The following is a 26,195-nucleotide window of genomic DNA, read 5'->3' as shown; positions in this document are numbered from 1 at the left end:
TACTTAAGGAAGAGTCTTCCATTTAAAAATGATGGAGGCCACTGTATTCTTGGGGACCTTCAATGCTGCAGACTTTTTAGTTTTTTTTCTCAGATCTGTGCCTCGACACAATCCTGTCTTAGAGCTCTACAGGCAATTCCTTCAACCGCATGGCTTGGTTTTTACTGACATGCACTGTCAACTGTGGGACATTATATAGACAGGTGTATGTCTTTCCAAATCATGTCCAATCAATTGAATTTACCACAGGTGGACTCCTATCATGTTGTAAAAACATCTCAAGGATGATCAATTTAAACATGATACACCTGAGCTCAATATATAAAAAAATATTTGTAATAAATGTGCAAAAAACATTTTTTACTCTGTCATTATGGGGTATTACAGTGGGGCAAAAAAGTATTTAGTCAGCCACCAATTGTGCAAGTTCTCCCACTTAAAAATATGAGAGGCTTGTAATTTTCATCATAGGTACACTTCAACTATGACAGACAAAATGAGGGAAAAAAAATCCATAAAATCACATTGTAGGATTTTTAATGAATTTATTTGCAAATTAAATATGTTCATGTTTCAGCATGATAATACACGGCCCCATGTGCATGGATCTGTACACAATTCCTGGTTGCTGAAAATGTCCCAGTTCTTCCGTGGCCTGCATACTCACCAGACATGTCACCCATTGAGCATGTTTGGAATGCTCTGGATCAACGTGTACGGCAGGGTGTTCCAGTTCCTGCCAATATGCAGCAACTTTGCACAGCCATTGAAGTGGAGTGGGACAACATTCCACAAGTCACAATCAATAGCCTGATCAACTCTATATAAAGGAGATGTGTCAGGCTGCATGAGGCAAATGGTGGTCACACCAGATACTGACTGGTTTTCTGATCCACACCCTACCTTTTCTTTAAGGTATCTGTGACCAACAGATGCATAACTGTATTCCCAGTCATGTGAAATCCATAGATTAAGGTCGAATGAATGTATTTAAATTGACTGATTTCCTTACATGAAAACGAAAAGGAGAGCCGCACACTCTAGGAGCTCAGATTAAATAATTTAATAATCTAATTTCCAACGTTTCGACAGACTAGCTGTCTTCATGAGGGTATATTGATTTCCTTACGTGAATTGTAACTCAGCAAAATATTTTAAATTTTTGCATGTTGAGTTTATATTTCTGTTCAGTGTATTTTCATATTTTCCTCAGTGCACTAATAGGCCTACACAATTAAATCAAAGACGGATACATGTATTTAAGTTAATCAAATGTCCTCCTGTTGTTGATGGTAGAGTCAGAGCAGGGGGTCCAGCAACCCCCGGGCCACCCAATGCCCCATGCTGGCCAGGCGGTGTGCTCCAAATTCCCCTTCCTGGTGACTGGAATGGTGCAGACGAACACCAACATGGTGAGGGAGGCCCGCATCGAGCTGTCAGAGGAAATACAGGACAGAGGTACAGTCCACACAGGTAAAAATGCGACCGGTCTTTGACCTTTTCCACTCAGTTGTGTAAGCAGTTATATGTGTGTTAGGAAAGCTTGGTGTGGATAGTCACCTTTCAAGAAATCCCAGGACTTTTGTCATACTACACCTAGTCTAGTAGAACTACTAGTAAAAGCTACCTAGGTGAGGTGGAAGTGGTTTTGCTACTGTAGGAGTCTAGTTGATCACTCTTTTAAACCGTCTTTATCCCCCTTTATCGATACAGAGAAGTCTGAGTCCAAGGTGTATCCCGCTGTGGGTCCCGATCAATGCTGACAGGGCCGACCCAGGCACCCTGAAGAACATCCTGAAACAGCGCCCCCCTAAGGTCTCTCACTTACTACGAGACAAACTGCACGAAGGTAAACACCTGCTCACATGTATCCTGGTACACTTGGGGCTACATGTTATATTTTTGTGTAACGACTGTTCAGGCATCCCTGATTTTAGAAAGAGGCTGCATCCAAACTACAGTGACAAAGACCTTACCCGTCGTATTTCTCTTGCAGCGTGTGCCAACTTCCACTACGACAAGTTCTCCGAGAAGAAGATTGACGCCGTGAAGAAAGAGCACAGCTACTGGATGTTTACGACGGTGAAAGGGAGCGCCAAGTCCTTCCCCATGGCAGACAACTGCTCAGAGTCGCTTCTCATGAAGAGAGACGTGTCTGTGTGGTGCAGCAATGACGACCTGGGCATGAGCCGGCGACCCAGAGCCTTTCAGGCCATCATGTGAGTGGGGCACACAGGTCACAGGAACTGTAGATAGTTGATTAAGGATGGTTTAAGATGTATGGAGGTCGACTAGATGGACAGAGATCCTAGCCATAGGCATGCAGTTATAACATTGTATTCATTTTAGAAATGTGTAGTTCCACCCATAGTTTTCCAGGCAAGACGACAATCTCTTATCAAAGGCCTCTCTTCTCTTTCTTTAGGGATACATTACAGAAGCGCGGTGCGTGAGCAAGAGGAACACGGAACATCCTCATGGACCAGTAAGTTCCAGGTCGACTTGGAGTAAGTTCCAGGTCAACTTGGAGTACGAGCTGGCCGACCTGGGTGGCAAAGACGCTGCGCTGCTCTGCACGTCCCGCCACAGTGTTCACTCTGGGTAACACACTGCTGGGTACTGATGCTGATTCTGACATGACTGATCCAAACGGAGTAGTTTTTCATACCCTTGTTCTTTCCCGTGTTCTATGGTAGATTCATTTTACATTCTATGACATGCTCATGGACAGAATGAGCTCTTAATGATCTGCATTAAAAACAACCATTTAGTTTTTTTCTGCTCCCAGGTCGTGAGATGCGGGGAACCGTGCATCAGTGATGCAGGGTATAAGGAACAGTGAGGCCAAGAAGTGAATCTTCCATCACCATGACATCAAACATGTAATAGTGCTGTAACTTAAGTCTGACCCTACCACCCTTATGATTGTGGCCTTTGAGATGGTGCACTCCATGGACGCAGATAGCAATGCAGATAGCCCGTTTAGCCAATGTGCGGGAGCTCTAGTTGGTTGGCCCAATTGAGGTAATATGTACATGAATGTATAGTTAAAGTGACTACGAATATATGATAAACAGAAAGTAGCAGCAGCGTAAAAAGAGGGGTTGGGGGGCACACAATGCAAATAGTCCGGGTAACCATTTGATTGCCTGTTCAGGAGTCTTATGGATTGGGGATAAAAACTGTTGAGAAGCCTTTTTGTCCTAGACTTGGCACTCCGGTAAAGCTTGCCATGCGGTACTAGAGAAAACAGTCTATGACTAGGGTGGCTGGGGTCTTTGACTATTTTTAGGGCCTTCCTCTGACGCCGCCTGGTGTGGAGGTCCTAGAAGGCAGGCAGCTTAGCCCCAGTGATGTACTGGGCCGTGTGCACTACCCTCTGTAGTGCCTTGCGGTCAGAGGCCGAGCAATTGCCATACCAGGCAGTGATGCAACCAGTGCTCTCGATGTTGCAGCTGTAGAACCTTTTGAGGATCTCAGGATCCATGCCAAATCTTTTAGTTTCCTGAGGGGGAATAGGCTTTGTCATGCCCTCTTCACGGCTGTCTTGGTGTGTTCGGACCATTCTAGTTTGTTGTTGATGTGGACACCAAGGAACTTGAAGCTCCCAACCTGCTCCACTACAGCCCCGTCGATGAGAATGGGGGCGTGCTCGGTCCTCCTTTTCCTGTAGTCCACAATTATCTCCTTAGTCTTGGTTACGTTGAGGGAAAGGTTGTTATTCTGGCACCACCCGGCCAGGTCTCTGACCTCCTCCCTATAGGCTGTCTCGTTTTGAAAGTTGAAAGTACTACTTAGGTAGTTTTTGGGGTTTTCTGTACTGAACTATTTATCTTTTTGACAACTTTTACTTTTACTTTACTACTGTACATACCGAAAGAAAATAATGTACTTTTTACTCCATACATTTTACCTGAGCCCCAAAAGTCCATTTTAAATGCTTAGCAGGACCGGAAAATTATCTAATTCACACACTTATCAAGAGAATATCCCTGGTCTTCCCCACTGCCTCTGACGTGGCAGACTCACTAAACACTCGCTTCGTTTGTAAATGATGTCTGAGTGTTGGAGTGTGCCCCTGGCAAGAAAATAGTGCCGTCTGGTTTGCTTAATATAAGGTATTTGAAATCATTTATATTTTTGCTTTTGATATATTTGAGCAATTACATTTACTATTTATACTTAAGTATATTTAAAACCAAATACTTAGACTTTTAGACTTTTGCTCAAGTAGTATTTTACTGGGTGACTCGCTATTACTTGAATCATTTTCTATTAAGGTATCTTTACTTTTACTTAAGTATGACAATTGAGTACTTTTTCCACCGCTTTCAATCCAAACAAATCATACACACATTAGTTCACAAACCTTCATTCAAAAAGTGGATGAACATTTGAAAAATATGTTTAAAAAAAATGCAACAATTAATGGTTGATAAACACTCTACAGAAGAGAAAGAAAAGCTCAAATTAATATTGGTGTTTATCAAATATTTAACTCACCCAGACCGTCATATTAATTAAATACATCTTTACCTGGTTTATGCCTTACCTTACCTCATTTATTCTTCCCAGGTAGGGCGCTTGGTTTTGTTGGCGGCTACATCGTCGGTACCAATGCCCTGGTGCCCTGGTGCCCTGGTGGACACTGTGTACTTCTACGCAGTAGGCTTCATCTTCACCTCGCTGCCTCCCATGCTGTTGGCCTTGGCCTGGGAGTCCATCCAGACCCTGAATGGGGAGGAGGGCCGCGTGCTGCGCAGGAAACACCAGAGAAACGTCAAGCTGCTGCACCAGATGCTGATGGACTCAGTCCACGGTCCACTGCCCCAGCCACATCATCCCTGTCAGGGTAAGCCTGGCCTGTTAATCGAAATTCAAACCATGGAAACGAGAGATGGAAAATCCTATCAACTTTGGATGTCATATTTCATCCCTGAAGAAAGCAATTTATATTATCACCTGATGATTAATCTTTGACCCATTGTTCCAGGTGGTGGACCCTGCGAAGAATACAGAAGTGTGTGACATCATGATACCACATCTACGTGCAAGACATCAATTACCCCATGGTGGCCCGGGGAGAGGAGGGCCTCCGCATCGCCCCCACCCCACATCACACACCCCAGGTAATGCAGTACTTTTTCGGTAAGCACACACCCCAATGAGTCTTTGTGGTTTTGAATCCAGTAGTTACAATTGCGATTGATTAAATATGAATGTTTTTCTCTCCACAGAGCATCTGGTGAAGGCCTGGAAGGAGGTAGGTCTGGAGCTGAAGCTTCACTCGTCAGGGGAGTGTAACTTCTGCCAGCAGCCGCTAGATTTTGAGCTGATGACAGAGAGAGAGAAGTCATCGCCATGAGCAACATGATATCGGCCAGGGCCTAACATTTCTACCCCAGAAATGATATTTTAAGATATTTGTTCTCTTATCTATGTATAATTCTATCACCATTTATGACATATTCTTATTTACAAGTAAATGGTTGGGGAAAGTTATGCTTTGGCTATTATGTTGTGTTTAGAGCAACTGGAAATGATATTATTAAACATTATCTCAACCAAATATCAGCTTTGACAAACATTAAATATAACCTCTGCTCTGCCACATCTCACCGGAGGGATTCAGCAAATCTGCAACCACTGTGAGAACACACTTTGTATAACTCTTTTCTCGACGCATTTTAGAATGTTTTTCTGACATGGAGGACTTGGATACAGTTGGTCCAAAGGGATAGAACCTAGAACCTACACATTCAATGTTTTTCAGAAGTTGCAAATGCATTTCTATGTCAATATGTAAGTCATTTTTCGTAGATGTTAACTTTGGGGTGTGCCTATTTCCTCTAACAGCACCCTTGAGCCAACACCTAAATCATAGTAAAATCCCCCTCTTAACTGTGTTTCAACGTGTTGAAGAATGTAGCATTGTGCCCCTTCATGAACTTCCATGTAACTCTGGGCCTTCAATAATTGCTCCTTTAACGTTAGCAAAAGACTCTCAGGCGGAGCAGAACAAGTCACCTCTTGAATTGACGACACTCATTCACTGTTTTGACTCTAACTAATCTAGGTTTAGAAGGCTTCAAATGGAGAGTCAACATTCCAGCATATTACACATTAGTGCTTAACAAATTCAGAAAGCTTTAATGTCCTCAAAGAGGCCATTCATTTTTGCAGCATTCACAATACATACAGACCAGACACATTAAGAAGCAACATTAAAATCGCGAAGGATATTTGTGAGCAAGTAGACTGGATAAGTGCAGGTTCATGATAGAAATGTCAAACAATGGCCTGCTTGAACATGTTAATTCATGTGCAAGTGCTAAAGTGCTATTAGTCCAACATTTTATTAAGTTACAGTATTGAATTTGAAATAAAAGAGTCCCTGGCTCTGTTTGTTTTGACTTTTGGTTGCCTATACTTGCCGCCAGAGAGGAGGGGCTGGAATTTGGGGTGGAGTTGGCGGTAAGTGTCAAATACTATTATTGGCCTTCTGGAGGGCTCTTGCACAGCCAATTCTTCTGTGCGACCTTGGCATAAACTTGAGCTCAACATGCAATTTCCATTTGCTCCTTAGTACTTTTACACTTCATATGCATAAGTCCACTTGGTCATGAGACCCTTCATAACTCGGGTCACTACTTGGGGTTCCATTTGACACACTATCAAAGTGTGTGAATATCATCGTGATCGTAGCATATTCGCACCGCACAGTGTAGCTGATCGGTGCATTCAACATGCCTTTCTTCTTTCCACCAGAGGGAGCACCAGCACACCTTATTTCAAGGAGTCGGGTTGCCTCATTTACCGTGAGTGCAGCAATTGCAATGTGACACTACGCGGGAATAATGCAACACGCACCATCTCCTTGGTCTAAGGGTTAATCAATGTTTTGAAGACAATACGTTTGAACCTGTTTTAACGTTAATGTTAATTTGTCAGGATATAAATATGAAAGAAACCATCTAATTTCGTCTGTCCACATTCTCTAGTGGTAGAGTTGAAGCCGTTTAACAACGTGAGAAAGTGCCATGGTTAAAGCCGTCACTCTATTATTTACGAGGGTTACCTACATGCCAGAAGAGGCTGTTGGGAGGAGCTATAGGAGAACGGGCTCGTTGGAATGGCTGGAATTATTGGAACGGTATCAAACACATCAACCACATCAACCACGCCATAACAATGAGCCTGTCCTGATAAAGCTCCTCCCACCAGCCTCCTCTGCTACACACTTAACATCTGCACATGACAAGAGTGTTGTACATAATGGGGTGAGGGAGAGGGTTCGAAGCAACGCTCTCGACATGCAAAGCCAGGATCCTGCAAATCAAAGATATTCCTGCTGTTCCTGATAGAGAGAGAGAGAGAGAGAGAATTACCATGAGGTCACATTCTGAGATTATTATGTAATTGGAATGCTTCTCTGAGTGCACTAGTCAAGCGACCAGCACCACTAGTGCACTTGGCAGAATGTTCTGTACACTACGTTCTGCATTTGACCAAATTGTCTTACACCTACATCATTCATCATAGATTAAATGCACACCCTGCAGTTCCTTATCAGGGCAGAACAGAGGCAGGACCCATGCCCCTGCACTGCACACTCTCTCGGGAGAAAACAGGGTGCATGCATGTGGGTGAGAAGACAACACACGTGTGAGAGAGAGAGAGAGAATGCAGGTTCAGCTCTGCTCCCCTCCTTTTTGCATTAATCCTGCGAGCGCTGCACATCTGTGTCTCCCCCACTCACGTGCACAGACAGATGAGCTGAATGGCTGGCTTCCCATTGCACTCAACACAAACACACTCTTTCCCTCTCTCTCTCTCTTTAGCACACACACACACATTCTCTTTCTCTCACACACAAAAACAGACACTGAGGGTGGTCCTGCAGATTCTTGCCACAGCAATCATCGTCTTTGTAGTCCACAATGTGATGATAACAAAACACAAAATCCTTTGTTGTTTTTTTATGAAAGAAAGAGAGCAAAATATCTCTTCTGGCAAGACATACAGTACCAGTCAAAAGTTTGAACACACCTACTCATTCTCTACACTGTAGAATATTGAGGACATCAAAACTATGAAAAAAACAATTGAAATCATGTCGTAACCAAAAAAGTGTTAAACACATCAAAATATATTTTAGATTGTTCAAAATAGCCACCCTTTGCCTTGATGTCAGCTTTGCACACTCTTGGCATTCTCTCAACCAGCTTCACCTGGAGTGCTTTCCAACAGTCTCGAAGGAGTATGCTGAGCACATGTTGGCTACTTTTTCTTCACTCTTCACAACTCATCCCAAACCATCTCAACTTGGTTGAGGTTGGGTGATTGTGGAGTTCAAGTCATCTGATGCAGCCCTCCATCACTCTCCTTCTTGGTCAACAATCCTTTACACAGCCTGGAGGTGTGTTTTGGGTCATTATCATGCTGAAAAACAATGTAGTCCCACTAAGAGCACTAATTGTAGTCCCACTAAGAGCAAACCAGATGGGATGGCGTATCGCTGCAGAATGCTGTGGCAGTCATGCTGGTTAAGTGTGCCTTGAATTCTAAATAAATCACAGACAGTGTCACCAGCACACTAGTAATTGCGTGGAATTCTATACAACATGATCAAAGGAGAGCAGACAATTTAGGGGACTGTACACCCAACATCAGAATCCCAAATCAACCGAGCCCTGTTCAAAACCAGCATGACATGAGAATGGAGAGGATGAGGTTCAATGATGTAACAGGATATAACTCAAATATTGTGTTGTGGCAAGCATCCAGTAAAACGATCATCAAGGCTAAACTGTGGAACTGTGTTTAGTTCATATGCAAATATTTACATTGATATGACCACACACAGACCAAGAATAGAACCACCACTGCGTACAAATGTCAAAAGAGAAGGTAGTGGGGCTGCAATGAATTATGCTGTACAGTTTACTTTTTTAACATCGTAAATGAGTGAATAGACCTGTTTTAATAATGCAATTGAACAATGCATTTTCTGTAGGCCTAATTTCATCATTTGAAAAACGGTCAACATCATAAGACACTACCCAATAGGTTATTGATTACACAGTAATAGCCTGTAGGAGGGACCATAAAACACATTTAGCAATCTCCCTCTATGTCTTTAAATTGAAGAACCTCCCTCTTGAGTTTCTCCACTGTCAACTACATTTCCTCTGCATCGGAATGGCAAAAAGGAGAACGTGTTCCAACTAGTGCGATTGTCAGTGTAGAAAGTTGATCGTATATTTAATGTCTGGTGTTATTATTTCACAGGGGGAAAATGTACTAGTATTTGCTTCCCTGGGCGAGTGGATAAGTGGTGAGTAACCTACAAGGTCAGATGGACATTGGAGTAGGGAAATCAACGCTCCCGCTCTAAAGAAAGTGATACATTAGAAGTATGTCATTATCGCAACATTTGAGATTTGATGTTTGAAGTTAACACGTTACAGTGTTTGCCCTGCGAAGTTAGCCGCCACTCCGTGTACAATGTAGCGACATTTGTGTGTTACTTGCATGAATGTAACATGATATTTCGTTCGATATGACTAATGTGACGCCGAGTAAAAGCGTGGAATGGCTGCAGGTAGAGTTGGAATCCGGGGGAAGTTCGCTGCTTCTGTTGGACTGCCGATCGCACGAACTTTATGAATCATCCCACATAGAAACGGCCATCAATTTGGCCATACCAGGGTTGATGCTGCGAAGGTTCAAGAAAGGCAACATACCCATCCGAACTATCATCCCCAACCACGAAGACAAGGAGAAATTCGTTAGACGTTGTAATACGGATACAGTGATTCTGTACGATGAGTGCACTGTGGACTGGCAGGATGGGGCCACTGGTTCGGTTCTGGGACTACTTCTTCAGAAACTATGGGACGACGGCTGTAAAGCATATTACCTGGAAGGCAAGTTAAATGTTTGCCATATTGTTTTTCAAGTTGTTTTGGGAAATGTAGCCTATAGTAGTCTAACTTTCCTGGCACTGTATGTAAAATAGGGTACATTTAAAAAAAAAAAAATGTTTGTCGTAATATTTATGAAAACAACTCCAATGAATAAATCTTAATTATATAGATAGATAGTATGTATGATACATCTTAGTTTTGAATGTACATCATTATCTCTGAAACTTTGCGAAGTAGTGTGACTGAGAGTGTCAATTAAAATTCCAAAATGGCTGCGCCATGTTTTGCTACTACAGGAAAAGGGCATGCATTTCATGAATGGTCTGCTGTGAAGGAGAGAGCTATTGCCAATGCAGTTCTTAGTTATAGTATACATAGCATGAAATTGTTATTTACCCAGCCCTGATCACGTTACTCATGTTATTCATAATAATCCAAATATATTATAGCCTATTACGTCATTAGACTACATGTCACGTATTATATCAACTCAAATAAATAGTATTTATTCCCAATCTCTGTGCAGTTGTTACACTTTGAATGATAGAAAATAATTATATGAATATATTGCTTGGCTGAGATGCTTAGGATAACACAATGAATAAACGACATTATAACTCCTTGGCTCTTTTGATCTTAGGGGGATTTGTGAAGTTTCAGACTGAGTACTCGGAGCACTGTGAGACCCTTCTGGACAGCTGCTGTCCCAGCTCTTCTCCGCCGCTGTCCGTCCTAGGCTTTGGAAGTCTCCGGATCAGTTCCGACCTCTCCGATGGCGAGTCGGACCGCGAGCCGAGCAGTGCGACCGAGTCTGAGGAGAGCCCCCTTCCCAACAACCAACCTGCCTTCCCAGTCCAGATCCTCCCCTACCTTTACCTGGGCTGTGCCAAAGACTCCACCAACCTGGATGTGCTGGGCCAGTACAACATCAAGTACATCCTGAACGTCACACCCAACCTCCCCAACATGTTTGAACATGACGGCCTCTTCAAGTACAAGCAGATCCCCATCTCCGACCACTGGAGTCAGAACCTGTCCCAGTTCTTTCCAGAGGCCATATCCTTCATCGGTGAGTAGCCGACTAGGTGGGAGGGAACATGATCGATCACACTGTGTTCCAAAAGTTAATATATTTGATGAATGAGGCCTATAGGAAATGATAAACAGGCACACCTAGTATATGGTGTCCCTTGTAGCTCAGTTGGTAGAGCATGGCACGTGCAACACCATTGTTGTGTGTTCAATTCCCAAAAGGGACCAGTATGAAAATGTATGCATTTTTTTCGCCCTGGATAAGAGTATCTGCTAAATGACGTAAATATCATACACTTCTCTTTATTACAGTGAGAAATCGGAAGTTGGTTGCTAGCCACCTAATGTTCTTGTTTTACTTTAGTCATATTTTGATTACGATATGAATCATTATCTCTCAGTTCCTGGTATATACCCAAATGGCATTGCTCATCACTGAAACCCCCCTTGTGTGATGAACCTAGGGCTTTTACTTAGATTTTCAATTCCGGTTATCAATGTCCCAATTCAACATAACTTCTTAAAAGAGAGCTGGAATGAAGTCCCTTGCTACTGAGCGCTGACCTAGAGGAACTTCCTGGATCATTGCTAGTGTCGTATGTCTGTTATTTTAAGATGAAGTTTTTTTTTAACTTACTGAAACCCACAGCAGCACCTGAAACATTCTTGTGCTAATGGTGTTTCCAGGCTTGTTGTGTGATAGTTTTGTCGGTGGGGGTTTAGTGGTAGAAGAAGGAAACATGGCTTCCACTCTCTGTGGCTGCCTGTGTTTGGTTATCAGGTCATGAGTCTGACACATCCTGGTTGTGGGTTAGGTTTAGTGCAGGGCGTTTCGCCATACTTGTTTGCTTACTTCTCTCGACTGGAAAGAGGATATTGTGGCCTGTTCTTGTGTAGATTGAAGTGGATGTTTTACTGTAGAACTAATAAACCTCAACGTCAAAGGCGTACAGCAGCACACGATGAAGACTAGCTAGCTAAGGTGAGGACTGACAGCTCCGGGCATCAGTAGTCTGCATGTGGCACTGTCATAATTAAGCAGAGGAAACGTTCGGTGACACACAGCCTTGGGTCATGCTCTGGGGTGTCACGTAAAGTTAGCTTGAATTGTGTACGTAGGATTACGCCTTTCAACAGCAACATAAATCACGAAGAATCTAAGAATGGTGTTTTAATGTGTGATTCCATAATAGAGGGTTGTAGAATACCTGCGATTTAGCTCACTATACATAATATTCCTTTTGATGAAGGGAGGTGTGTCATTCAACAAAGATAAAGGTCTACTTACTGTCTCCCTTGATCCTTCTGAGCAAACAATAAGATGTAGGATTACATGTTTACCTCCTCTGTGTTGGGCCATATGACCTCTTCTTTGTTGGACCCCACACCCAGAGAGTCTTAGGGTTATGTGTTCTGATCAAACAGCCAGTGCTATTTGACCCATGCTGACCTTCTTCCTCACTTGTACCTGTAGATGAGGCTCGGTCCAAGCAGTGTGGCGTCCTGGTACACTGTCTGGCTGGCATCAGCCGCTCCGTTACCGTGACCGTGGCCTACCTGATGCAGAGGCTCAACCTGTCACTCAATGACGCCTACGACTTTGTCAAGAGGAAGAAGTCCAACATCTCCCCCAACTTCAACTTCATGGGCCAGCTGCTGGACTTTGAGAGGACACTGGGGCTGCACAGCCCATGTGACAACCGCTCCTCGTCCAATGAGCAGCTCTACTTCACCACACCGACCAATCACAATGTGTTCCAGCTGGACACGCTGGAGTCAACGTGAGGAAACGGAGAAGACTGGTTTGGTGGCCATGTTGTTTCATCAGTGTTGCCGGGGTATTTTGTAGCCTGTCAATGGAAAAGAAAATGCACCTGGCACTCCAGCTTGTGGAGACTGAGAAGACTCACCTGTCAAGCAAGTGATTTCAGTATGGATTTTCATAGAACATGGTGCCCGCCATTATGCTTAAAACAGTACATGCTCTGTCTGATGCCTTAAGGGATACTTCAGGATTTTGGCAACAAGGCCCTTTATCTACTTCCCCCAGAGTCAGATGAACGTGTGGATACCATGTTTATGTCTCTGTGTCAAGTATGAGGGAAGTTAGAGGAAGTTTTGTGAACCAATGCTAACCATAGACTTTCAGTAATTGCGCTAACGCTAGTTAGCAACTTCCTTCAAACTGTACGCAGAGACATACAAATGGTATGGATGAGTTCATCTGACTCTGGGGAAGTCCCAAAATTCAGAAGTATCCCTTTTAATGTTTTACTCAAGTAATCCAACAGGCTTAGTGTGTATAATAGTGAATGGTGGTTTGTAATGGTTATTGCAAGAAATGTAATTATTATGAGGTAACTCGATTGGGGGGGGGCTGTTATTTCATATTCACCCGCTGGAAAGTGGATGTGTCAAGTTGTTTTCAGAACAACTGTGGCTAATGCCTTGTTCTGAAGGGAGAGGTTGGCCAAGCAGAATGTGAATCATTGTTTTCTGGGACCAAACGGAGATATTTTGAATGGTACTCTTGCTGAGGGGCCTGGGCTACTTTAAGTTGGCCTTGAATGACTTTGTAACATTCCTATTGATGACTGTTCTAGATGTCGTCATTTGCAGTTAACATCAGAAGGGAGTGATCATTGAAAGCACTTGTCCACTTATGTTATGTTCTCTACTTTGCTGTCATCTTCAAAGTAAACATTTGTTTTTTTTTCTATTCCATAATGTAAGAACGCCGTACATTATGTTAGTTTTTCCTTTGTTGAATGGAGAGGGTCACCCTCTTGCAAAATATTAAAGATGAAACACATTAGTTTTTTTTTTTTGCAAAGCTCTTGTAAATTGTGGTAATTATAATAACATTGCATTGTTTGCATGTAATCAAGTTTAACTTCTGTATACTGTACCTCTTTTGCCTGTAGTTCCTGTGGCCTTTCCGATACCGTCTAAGTTAACACTTAACTCTCTTTAACCAAGGAACTGGGTATGGTATTGGATTGTCATTTGACATGAATGACTTGTATATCGAAGTTCTGATCCATAATGGACATTTTTTTTACCTTGTTTATTAAGTCATGTAACAGTCACGTATAGACACAATCTTCAGCCTGCAGCTACTCTTCCTGTGGCAGAACCATGTTAAAGGAAACACGGTGTGTTTTGATCTGTTCTGTATTTGCCAGTAATCGAAGTTGAATGTTTCAGCGAATGAGAGAGAGAGAGAGGGAATGAAAGGAAACGCGTGATAATGATGCCAATTTTTTTTTTTCTTACCTCACGGAGAGACATTTTCAGGGATTTTTATACAGCACATCTGTATCTTGTTACGGCATCTGAAATGCATCAGAGGGCTGTGTTTATTTGGTATGGGTTTGTAAAAGATGTACATAAGATTCGCTTGGTAACGGGTGACCTTTTCTCTGAATCATGAAGGATGTGAAATTGACCGATTACAGTATGTACAGTGTATGTAAAACTAAATGTACAAGACATTTATGTACAAGTTTATACAACAAATATATTGTGTATATTTTTTACTTTCAAATGTGCTATGTATTCTTGTGTTATTGTTATTCAGGTCTACGGCTGTGCCAAAGCTTAGGCTACTTTCAGGCAGCACTCAATCACTCAACATTTACAATGAAGAATATCAAGTCCAGTGCAGAGTCGGCCACTATCTGGCTGTCTGTCTGTGTCATGTTGTCTTGTGCAGCACAAGGCCCAAGGCTGTAGGTGTGGTGAGATATCCGCTCTCTGTCCACTCAGATGCCTGGCTTCCTGTCTGTTGTGGCCATGCAGGCCGTCTGATGGAGAGAAGGACGGGAGGCAGGGCCAGATCTCTGAAACCACAACACAGCCACTTCCCTTCCCAGTCACTCACTCGGAGTCACCCTGCTCGGAGAGAAGGGGAATATGTCCATTGTGTAACAATTAAGGTCTATTCTTACTTGATGACTAACATCCATCATACTAAGACGGTTTTCTTTAAAGGATGTTAAGTTGGTGTGTCATTCTCAGAACAAACGTTTCAGTGTTTAGGGTAAATGCAGTATTTTGTTTTTCTCATGTCCAAAAGCTGCTGTTGCTTGATGTTAATTATTTGAAAAAAATACATGTTTTTGCCTGTTCACGGGTCCCCTCGAAATATCCCTACCTCAGAGGTTTCATTACTAAGGACTGATGATTAGCCTGAGGCTGGCCCTCCACAAGCCTCAGCTCTTCCAAACCCTGGTCGGGTGCACCAAGAAGATTTATACATTCATCTCACCTCTGATCCAGGCCAAAACAGCCATGATTCTCAGGCAATGCAATTCCTCTTTTTCAGAAGAAGCAGTTATGAAATGATGCTAAGCCTATGATATCCGTAGCCCTGAGCTAAGCTGAGGAAAATGAAGTGCAACAGAAAATGACAGCAGAGTATCCGAGCTCACTATGGGGTTTTTAAAATGGAGAACGCCAGGCATGGGTTGTTTCTTGTCCAGTTCCATCTTCATAAGTACAACACTGAAAAGGATTTAACTAAATTAAATAACATTATTTTATTTACATGTCCCCAATGTCAAGAAAAAAAAATCCTCATCTGCCATTGTCTTCTTTTGAAAGTAACGCAGACCAGACTTGCTTAACAATAAAACCCTGGTGTGTGATGGTTTTCCTAGCATGACAACCTGGCAGGCTGCATACCTGCAGGAAACACCTGTGATTATGTCTAAGAGCCACCCACCCATATCTAGGCCAGTCAGAGGCCATACGTGCAAGATAACAAGCAGAGACGTCTGACACTCTGGGCTGATGGTGCAGACATTGCAGCTCCAATCAACCAATCAATGAGGTTTAGCGCTGAGGCACATCCGAAGTGATATAGGGCTGATTGAGATAGCTTCCACGGCAACGTAACACTGCAAGGGACATTAGGTTACTTTCTAAATGTAATTCATTTCTAATTACCTGTCAAAAAATGTAATCATTAATGTAACTTTGGGATTACATAAACTCAGTAATGTAATCTGATTACTTTCCCAAAAGAAGAGGCTTAAAAAAAGAGAAGAATCCATCAAACGCATTTGATTGTATGTTTTTTCCGCAAACATCCTTTTTTACTTTAACAGTAATCCAAAAAGTAATGAGCACATTTTAGAAGTATCTGTAATCTGATTACAATATCTCTGCTGGTAACAACTGATTACAGTCAAAATTGTTTGTATTCAGAATACATGTAATCAGTTACTCCCCAACCCTGGCAGGGGATAATGGGAAGTACCCTGCCCTGATCAGGAAGCAAAGTTAAAAATAAGTTATAGATCTGTCCACAAGTTTGAGGTGCTAGAATCTCCCTATAGCAACACATACAGTGTTAATAATTGGTAGATACTGCAACACTTCCTATTTGGAAATTCCCTGACATCTGTTGTGTAAAAAGTATGCCTCAGTTATAAAAATTGCCATTGCCTCCTGCTTTCACAATTACTTTGGAATTCTCCAAAGCATTATGTACAATACATACATTTGAAGTTAGAAGTTTACATACACTTTAGCCAAATACATTTAAACTCAGTTTTCCACAATTCTTGATATTTAATCCTAGTAAAAAATTCCCTGTCTTAGGTCAGTTAGGATCACCACTGCATTTTAAGAGTGTGAAATGTCAGTATAATAGTATAGAGAATGATTGATTTCAGCTTTTATTTCTTTCATCGCATTCCCGTAGGTCAGAAGTTTACATATACTCAATTAGTATTTGGTAGCATTGTCTTTAAATTGTTTAACTTGGATCAAATGTTTTCTGGTAGCCTTCCACAAGCTTCCCACAATAAGTTGGGTGAATTTTGACCCATTCCTCCTGACAGAGCTGGTGTAACTGAGCCAGGTTTGTAGGCCTCCCTGCTCGCACACGCTTTTTCAGTTCTGCCCACACATTCTCTATAGGATTGAGGTCAGGGCTTTGTGATGGCAACTCCAATACCTTGACTTTGTTGTCCTTAAGCCATTTTGCCACAACTTTGGAAGTATGCTTGGGGTCATTGTCCATTTGGAAGACCCATTTGCGACCAAGCTGATGTCTTGAGATGTTGCTTCAATATATCCACATAATTTTCCGTCCTTATGATGCCATCTATTTTGTGAAGTGCACCAGTCCCTCCTGCAGCAAAGCACCTCCACAACATGATGCTGCCACCCCTGCGCTTCACGGTTGGGATGGTGATCTTCAGCTTGCAAGCCTCCCCCTTTTTTCTCCAAACATAACGATGGTCATTATGGCCAAAAAGTTATATTTTTGTTTCATCAGACCAGAGGGCATTTCTCCAAAAAGTATGATCTTTGTCCCCATGTGCAGTTGCAAACAGTAGTCTGGCTTTTTTTATGGCGGTTTTGGACCAGTGGCTTCTTCCTTTCAGCTTATGTCGATATAGCAGGTTATGTCAATATTTGCACCAAAGTACGTTCATCTCTAGGAGACAGAACGTGTCTCCTTCCTGAGCGGTATGAAGGCTGCGTGGTCCCATGGTGTTTATACTTGCGTACTATTGTTTGTACAGATGAACGTGGTACCTTCAGACGCTTGGAAATTGCTCCCGAGGATGAACCAGACTTGCGGAGGTCTACAATTTCTTTTCTGAGGTCTCGGCTAATTTCTTTTGATTTTCCCATGATGTCAAGCAAAGAGGCACTGAGTTTGAAGGTAGGCCTTGAAATACATCCACAGGTACACCTCCAATTGTACATATTCTTTATCCCCTTACACTGTGTATAAGACAGTAGTTTTGGAATTGTTAGTTAGATTACTTGTTGGTTATTACTGCATTGTCGGAACTAGAAGCACAAGCATTTCGCTACACTCGCATTAACATCTGCTAACCATGTGTATGTGACAAATAAAATTTGTTTTGATTTGATTTGAATTGACTCAAATTATGTCAATTAGCCTATCAGAAGCTTCTAAAGCCATGACATAATTTTCTGGAATTTTCAAAGCTGTTTAAAGGCACAATCAACTTAGTGTACGTAAAATTCTGACCCACTAGAATTGTGATACAGTGAATTATAAGTGAAATAATCTGTCTGTAAACAATTGCTGGAAAAATGACTTGTGTCATGCACAGAGTAGATGTCCCAACCAACTTGCCAAAACTATAGTTTGTTAACAAGACATTTGTGGAGTGGTTGAAAAATGAGTTTTAATGACTCCTACCTAAGTGTATGTAAACTTCCGACTTCAACTGTATGTTTTCAAGGAATTCCTGCTATATCATTCGCGTTCCACTCTTATTTGTACAATCGGATTAAACGTGAGAGAACAAATAATACATTCGGAAAAGTATTCAGACCCCTTGACTTTTCCCACATTTTGTTACGTTACAAGCCTTGTTCTAAAATGGATGAAAAAAAAAATGTCCTCATACAATATCCCAAAATGACAAAGCGAAAACAGGTTTTTAGAAATTTCCTAATGCACTGAATACTTTACAAATGCGCTGTATATTCAAAAGTATGTGGAACCCCTTTCATATTAGTGCATTTGGCTATTTCAGCCACACCGTTGCTGACAGGTGTATAAAATTCGAACACACAGCCATGCAGTCTCCATAGACAAACATTGACAATAGAATGGCTTTACTGAAGAGCTCAGTGACTTTCATATTCTGCCCTGCTAGAGCTTCCCTGGTCAACTGTAAGTGAAGTGGAAACGTCTCAAAGCAACAACGGCTCAGCTGAAAGTGGTAGGCCACACAAGCTCACAGAACAGGACCGCCAAGTGCAAAATCGTCTTTCCTCGGTTGCAACACTCACTACTGAGTTACAAACCGCCTCTGGAAGCAACGTCAACAGAAGAACTGTTCATCAGGAGCTTCAAGAAACAGGTTTCCATGGCCGAGTAGCCACACAAAGGCTAAGATCCCTATGCACAATGCCAGGCGGCTGGAGTGCTGTAAAGCTTGCCGCCACTGGACTCTGGAGCAGTGGAAACACGTTCTCTGGAGTGATGAATCACGCTTCACCATCTGGCAGTCAGACGGACGAATCTGGGTTTGGCAGATGCCAGGAGAACGCTACCTGCCTGAATGCATAGTGATAACTGTAAAGTTTGGTGGATGAGGAATAATGGTCTGGGGCTCTTATTCATCGTTCGGGGCTAAGCCCCTTAGTTCCAGTGAAGGGAAATCTTAACACTACATCATACAATGACATTCTAGACGAGTTTGTGCTTCCACCTTTGTGGCAACAGTTTGGGGAAGGCCCTTTCCTGTTTCAGCATGACAATACCTTCGTGAACAAAGCGAGGTCCATAGAGAAATGGTTTGTCGAGATCGGTGTGGAAAAACTTGACTGGCCTGCACAGAGCCCAGACCTCAACCCCATTGAACACCTTTGGGATGAATTGGAACGCTGACTACGAGCCAGGCCTAATCGCCCAACATCAGTGCCTGACCTCACTAAGCTCGTGGTTGAATGGAAGCAAGTCCCCGCAGCAATATACCATCGTCTAGTGGATTGCCTTCTAAGAAAAGTGAAGGCTGTTATTGCAGCAAAGGGGGGATCCAACTCCATATTAATGCCCATGATTTTGGAATAAGATGTTCGACGACCAGGTATCTACATACTTTTGGTCATATAGTGTATGTTAATGTAGGCTGCTAAGGTACTAGACTTTGTGTGAGAGCATTTCATGTGAATGGAAACATGTTTTACTTCTGTGTGTCATGACATCATTGATTCATTAATGATCCATCTTGGCAAATTAAAGCTTCTTAAGCAGGTATATAGCCTCTGTCCTACCTTGTTTGTGATGTTTCAGTGAATGTACTCAAAGAGATTAGTGGAGTATTTTTGTCATGTTGTTGTAATCACTAGCGAAGGGAAGCAGAGGTTAAATCACTGCTTGCTCAGCAGTGGTGGCACGGGAAGCAGATGTGCTCTGAGACTGACAGGGTTTTAGGGAGAGAGAGAAGGGGGAAAATGAGATGGAGAGAGAGGGGGGGGGACAGGGAGAAAGAGAAGGGGAAGGTGAAGGAGAGAGTCGACATTGTGACTGTACAGTATGTGTGTGACTGTGTGAGTGTGTATGTGAGCATGTGTGTGTGTGCGAGAAACACAGAGTGTGCGTGTGTGTGTTAGAGAGTGAAAGAGACTGAGATCAGAAGCCCTTCATGCTGCTCCACACCTGTTGTGGTTAAGCACATCCACAGGCCTCCCATTCAGCACATTGATTGACTATAAAATAATCTCACAGCTGCCACTGACTCAATGGTACAAGCATGTCTGGAATAATTTACTTATTTGTTTATCCTTCATTGAACCTGGAGAGTTTCCAAGCGATAAATCATATTTTAAAAGTGAGGTCTGACCAATGGGATAATAGTACAGTATATGTTCATTTTCAATCAGTCCCTCCGAGACTGACATTATAGAGTATTCCTAAAGCCTATTCATTTTTAGAACTGTCCCTTGTACACTAGTACAACAATGATCTGATATTCACTTCAGTCATGAAAATAAATGAGTAGAGAGAAGGTGTGTACTCTGTTCTTTCCCAGTTCTGTGTCAGACCATTGAGCTTTTCCAGTGTGAAAGAGAATCTCATTTGGATCTATGCCGTCATCACGGAGGATTTTCCCCTGGTCACACTTTGCCTGTGGAAGGCAGACGTTCTCAATGTAGAATCATCCTAATCTCACAGTTTGGAAAAGCGTGCAGAATTACATGTTTCTTTTTCCCCCTGCCTCATGTTGATTTGGCCTATCTTAGTTAGCCAGGATGGAGATGTAGAGGCTGAATTAGGCCTTAAAGCTGGATGGGATCTGAAAGTAATCTTATCAACATATTTGATGAACTGGGTCATACGGAACCAATCCTCACGTAAGCTACTAGATACCAGGGAAGTAATTCTCACCAATTGCCTGTGCAAAACAAAAGCAGCAAGGAGTTGAACGGTCACATTTCTCCTGCCAATCAGATCACATCGTTTATATCAGCGTTGTGTTTACATCCTTTAGCCATCATTTCACAGAACTACGCTCTTAGAAGTAAAAGTGCACGGAATAAACTTTTGTGTTGCGTTTCTAGTTCTGAAAAGGGTGTTCGAGGAACCCTTGTGTAAAGGTTCAAACCGGAGCCTTTACATTTTTAACAATTTTAATAATATACTGTCATTTTGGCAGCCTATCCGATTGGATGCCTGGCTTATTGGAGGCGTGGCTTCCAGGTAAGTTATTTTTCTCTACCCGTTAGCGTAAATGTCATTCCTGTTCATCATGTTAAATTTGTACACTGCAAATAAAAAGTGTCCTTGAATAATTTTGCATATTACATATTCTAATATAATATTATTACCATTGCTGATTACATACAGTAATAAAGTGGTAACTATTCCAATGTTGGGATAGGCGGTTGAGGAACTCATACACCTCTGTTAGACTCATCGAAGCCACAAGACTGTCAGTTTTCAACCTTAACATGTGATGACAATACACAAGAACAGATGAACAGGAATTCCATTTACACTAACGGGTGGCCAACACCTCCACTAACCCCCGCCTCCACTCCAGGGTTCCTCCAGGATCCCATAGCTACATTGAACCATTAAGGGTTCCTCCAAGAACCCCTCAATTAACCGAAGGGGCAAATAGAAACCATTGACAAGCAATGGTTCCTTGAGGAACTCCAGGGTTCCCCGAGTCACAACTAATTCTAAGACTGTATACATGCACCGCATTGCAATGTAATGCACTGTCGTCACTATACTATTTCCTGTTCTTGGGGGATTACAGTTTAATTCCACTGAATCCCTGAATCACATATAAGGCCATTAGCATCGCTTCCTCCACCTCCATCTCTGTAATGGAACGAGCCAAACTCTGGATTTAGCATTAGCATGGACTCTCCCACACAGGGATGGAGGAGTGTGTTTGAAAATGGGGATGGCAGAACTAGGGTACATGGACACCGACATATCATGCTAGGGTTTTGTGTAACATCTAGGGCTGTTTTTCAGAAACTGTTGTGATATTGTAGAGTCTAAGAATACAAATCTCCAAACTCAAAACACATAGAGTAAACATATTGAAAACTAGTCTCAACTAATTTTGCACATATGCTAAGGTCAATCGCTGACACATATTCTTCTTTTCATCTCTATGTTTTTCCAGTGGTATCTCTGAGGCACTCTCCGCTGATAATCAGCTGAGCTCTTTTGGAAACAAGCTTGATAACCTTCATGACAAAGACACAACACTGTGTAGATACATCAACACATAAGCCTACATTCAAATCAACCATGGGAAAGTGTTGATCGTACAATTATGGTATTCTTCATATTCTTAGGAAAAGCTTGAATGGTACAAGGTTTTCATCAGCATATGACGAGATGATGTGACTTGAATAACGTCATTTCTATAACGTTGTTCCACAGATCTTAACAATAGAGAATGAAGGCATTTTGTTCAGTAAGAGTTCTAAGTCTGGACTCTTTGGTACATTTTGAGTTAGGCCTAATACTTGCTGTCTATACTTAGCTTGTAGTTCAGTATGAATGTCTTGTATCCACACCCACAATGTATCTACTGTACAGTAGTGTAGAGTATTACCTTATTTATCCCAACTTGGGAAATTTGTTTTATCACAGCATGCATCATCAATAACGTATAAGGACAGGACACGTAACAATGACAGACACATAATACCATTTAAAAAAGAAATAAACACATAGAAACTTGAGTCTATTGAATGTCAACCTAAGTAACATAATACAAAAATCCCCATCAGAATCCGTCCTTTTAAACTAGAGATGCTGGTCCCCGTTTTCCTCTACAACCGCCAAAACTCTCACGGGAGTCGTCTGAAGGTAACTGGCACCGGTTTTAAAATATAAATGGAAGTATGGAGGTAGTTTTGTGGCTACTCCAAAAATGTGTTAAATCAAAGATAATTCGTAAAATTCCATATAACTTCACAGATCTTTATTGTAAAGGGTTTAAACACTGTTTCCCATGCTTTTTCACTGAACCATAAACAGTTAATGAACATGCACCTGCGGAACGGTCATTAAGACACGAACAGCTCACAGACGGTAGGCAATTAAGGTCACAGTTATGAAAACTTAGGACACTAAAGAGGCCTTTCTACGGACTCTGAAAAACACAAAAAGAAAGATGCCAAAGGTCCCTGCTCATCTGCGTGAACGGGCCTTTAGGCATGCTGCAAGGAAGCATGTGGACTGCAGATGTGGCCAGGACAATAAATTGCAATGTCCGTACTGTGAGACGCCTAAGACAGCACTACAGAGAGACAGGACGGACAGCTGATCGTCCTCGGTGTGGCAGACCACATGTAACAAAACCTGCACAGGATCGATACATCCGAACATCACACCTGTGGGACAGCTACAGGATGACAACAATAACTGCCCGCGTTACACCAGGAACGTACAATCCCTCCATCAGTGCTCAGACTGTAAACAATAGGCTGAGAGGGGCTGGACTAAGGGCTTGTAGGCTGTTGTAAGGCAGGTCCTCACCAGACATCACTGGCAACACGTCACCTACAGGATTCGCATTTATCGTCGAAGGAATGAGCGTTACATCGAGGCATGTACTCTGGAGTGGGATCGATTTAGAGGTGGAGGGTCCGTCATGGTCTGGAGCGGTGTGTCACAGCATCATCGGAGTGAGCTTGTTGTCATTGCAGGCAATCTTAACGCTATGCGTTACACGGAGGACATCCTCCTCCCTCATGTGGTACCCCACCTGCAGGCTGACCCTGATCTTAACGCTGCATGACAATGCCACCAGCCATACTGCTCATTCTGTGTGTGATTTCCTGCATGACAGGAATGTCAGTGTTCTGCCATAGCCAACGAAGAGCCCGGATCACAATCCCATTGAGCACGTCTGGGACCTGTTGGATCGGAGGGTGAGGGCTAGGGCCATTCCCCCCAAAAATGTCTGAGAACTTGCAGGTACCTTGGTGGAAGAGTGGGGTAACATCTCACAGCAAGAACTGGCAAATCTGGTGCAGTCCATGAAGTGGAGATGCACTGCAGTACTTAATGCAGCTGGTGGCCACACCAGATACTGACTGTTACTTTTGAGTTTGACCCTCCCTTTGTTCAGGGACACATTATTCCATTTCTGTTAGTCACATGCCTGTGGAACTTGTTCAGTTTATGTCTCAGTTGTTGAATCGTGTTATGTTCAAACAAATATTTACACATGTTAAGTTTGCTGAAAATAAACGCAGTTGACAGTGAGAGGACATTTCTTTTTTGTTGAGTTTATATATCCTGAGCTTTCTTACATCTCCTAGATATAGGACAGACACTTCAAAACCTTACTCCTTATTCATACTTTTTTAATGTATTTTTTTGCCATTATGAATGTGTTTTTCAATGCTATAGGCTATGGGCTATGGTAGTAAAGGCCAAATTCAATATTTAATGAAAAAATGCTTTATTTATTCATTTTTCATACATAAAAGGTCCTACATTTCAAAATCAAAGAGCTAAATGATCCATGGTATGACCATGTTAAAACAATTCCATTTCAGCTTAGAAAAATTATTAGCTTTGTAAAAAGTAATCAACATAAGGGCATTTAGTCTTTTTTTCCACAATAACATGGTGAAATGTTTTGTTGATTTCACGTTGAAACCACATTAGTTGACAACTCAACCAAATGTAAGAACTGACGTCTTTGCCTAGTGGGTCCTTATCTATTCAGGAAGTGTCTTATCTTTCCAGGAAGTCTCTTGAGATAAGAAAACATCAACTTTTCAAGAGAGATATCCCCCTATCTGCTGTCATATCTCTTTCCATTTACCGAAGCAAACACAAAATTGTTTCTGAGAAGTAGATCTCGATGTAGAGGGAAGAGAAAGGGTGTGGTGGCCCTGAAAAATGGGTCGTGTAAAGTGAAGCCACATGGAATACGAGAGGCAGGGAGAGGATGCCATCTGCCAGAAGCCACTGTTGCCATGGCCAACTTCACCATCCCACCTGGGCCATGTACTCTAACTGTACACACCAAGAACGGCGAAACAGAGTTCTCTAGTCAAAGGATTACTGCAATTTTCCGTGGAAAAGTTCAGTGGGACAGTGGGGCCTCCTTGGAAAGCACCTGAATGTTAGATAGAGGGTGAGAGTTTACAAGACAGGGTCGATCTGTACTGTTTAAGGGCACATTCCTCAGACGTACGCAGACCCAACACGAAACAGGCTATCGCTCCTGTATATGTAAACCCAGACCTCAGACCTGGGTCATTGATGGGAATGGCTGGTATCCCACTCATGCAAGGCCATATGGTGCTTACAGTATGGAATAGCTGGCTGAGCCAATCAGAGCCATGCCTCAGGCCTTGAAGTTCCAGCACACAGGTTACCATAACAATGGTGTCACTGGATGCGAGTGGGGTCTGTGAGTGTGTAAATCCAGGGCCAGGGAGTTCCGCTTTGGTCACTTTGCCTCTATCCCCTACACCAGGGATCATCAACTTGATTCAGCCGCGGGTCGATTTTTTTCTGGAATGGAAATTTGTAGACTGCAAATTGATTGCAAGAAGCCCAAACAGATATACAGTAGTTTAACTAAAACATAACCATTTCAAACCTTGCTTACATATGTATAATTCACCTGTCTCTCTATTATGGGTGGGAATACTTGGGGACAGATTTCTTCAATTGAAATCGCTTGGAGCTGATTTCCTGGTGTTTTTACAGTCTTTTATGTCCAACAATACAAATTCCACACATTCCTTTACTTTTTTTCAGTAAACTTGGGGGCCAGTTGAGGAACCCTGCCCTACAACATAGAGATGACATTTATAGTACATACATCAGCAGAGTTGTCTGCTTCATGTGTGAGTTACACATTTCTCCCGACATGGTTGTGTCTAGAACAGAGGGCTCTGATGTGTGCTGTTTGTGAGCGAGAAATCACAAACACTAAAAATAATATGATATCTTTTGAAAATCTTTGGAAATAGACAAAGCATTTGATTGAATTCATTTTAATACATTGAAACGAAAAACAATTGCTCACATTGATTGGAATCTGTAAAATAGAACAGCGGGATTTGGAGATCCAAATCCTTACTCTTCCACGGCCCATTGTGGTTAGTACGGCCGAACAGTACTTCAGTGTTCTCTGAAGGAGAGAAGTGGGATGGAGCATCATAACACAATATTCTGTCTGTTCCAGTCTGATTTGCACTTTCCACTCTCTCTTTGTGTAAGCGTTCCAC

The 26,195-nt window shown here is 42.3% G+C and overlaps 1 protein-coding gene and 1 pseudogene across 1 annotated transcript; both read left to right on the top strand.

The window, feature by feature from the left end:
* The first annotated feature begins 1,289 nt into the window (after nucleotides 1-1,289).
* Nucleotides 1,290-5,365, top strand: LOC112215171 (annotated as a pseudogene).
* Nucleotides 5,366-9,167: 3,802 nt separating this feature from the next.
* On the top strand, nucleotides 9,168-14,512 carry LOC112215770 (dual specificity protein phosphatase 7). Its single transcript, XM_024375159.2, has 3 exons — nucleotides 9,168-9,929; nucleotides 10,570-10,998; nucleotides 12,436-14,512. The coding sequence occupies exons 1-3, from the start codon at nucleotides 9,563-9,565 to the stop codon at nucleotides 12,744-12,746; spliced, it is 1,107 nt and encodes a 368-aa protein (XP_024230927.1). The 5' UTR covers nucleotides 9,168-9,562; the 3' UTR covers nucleotides 12,747-14,512.
* Nucleotides 14,513-26,195: the final 11,683 nt, after the last annotated feature.

The sequence above is a fragment of the Oncorhynchus tshawytscha genome, linkage group LG16 (assembly GCF_018296145.1).
Source record: "Oncorhynchus tshawytscha isolate Ot180627B linkage group LG16, Otsh_v2.0, whole genome shotgun sequence".
NCBI classification, from domain to species: domain Eukaryota; kingdom Metazoa; phylum Chordata; class Actinopteri; order Salmoniformes; family Salmonidae; genus Oncorhynchus; species Oncorhynchus tshawytscha.
Note: the sequence above shows the minus strand (reverse complement) of the source record. Positions and strands in the feature narration are given on the sequence as shown.

Bases quoted from the DNA above. Each gene is read 5' to 3' on its own strand.
- LOC112215770 (XM_024375159.2), top strand. From the start codon at position 9,563: ATGACTAATGTGACGCCGAGTAAAAGCGTGGAATGGCTGCAGGTAGAG. The intron at 9,930-10,569 runs GCAAGTTAAATG...TTTTGATCTTAG, and splicing joins TAAAGCATATTACCTGGAAG to GGGGATTTGTGAAGTTTCAG. The intron at 10,999-12,435 runs GTGAGTAGCCGA...TTGTACCTGTAG, and splicing joins AGAGGCCATATCCTTCATCG to ATGAGGCTCGGTCCAAGCAG.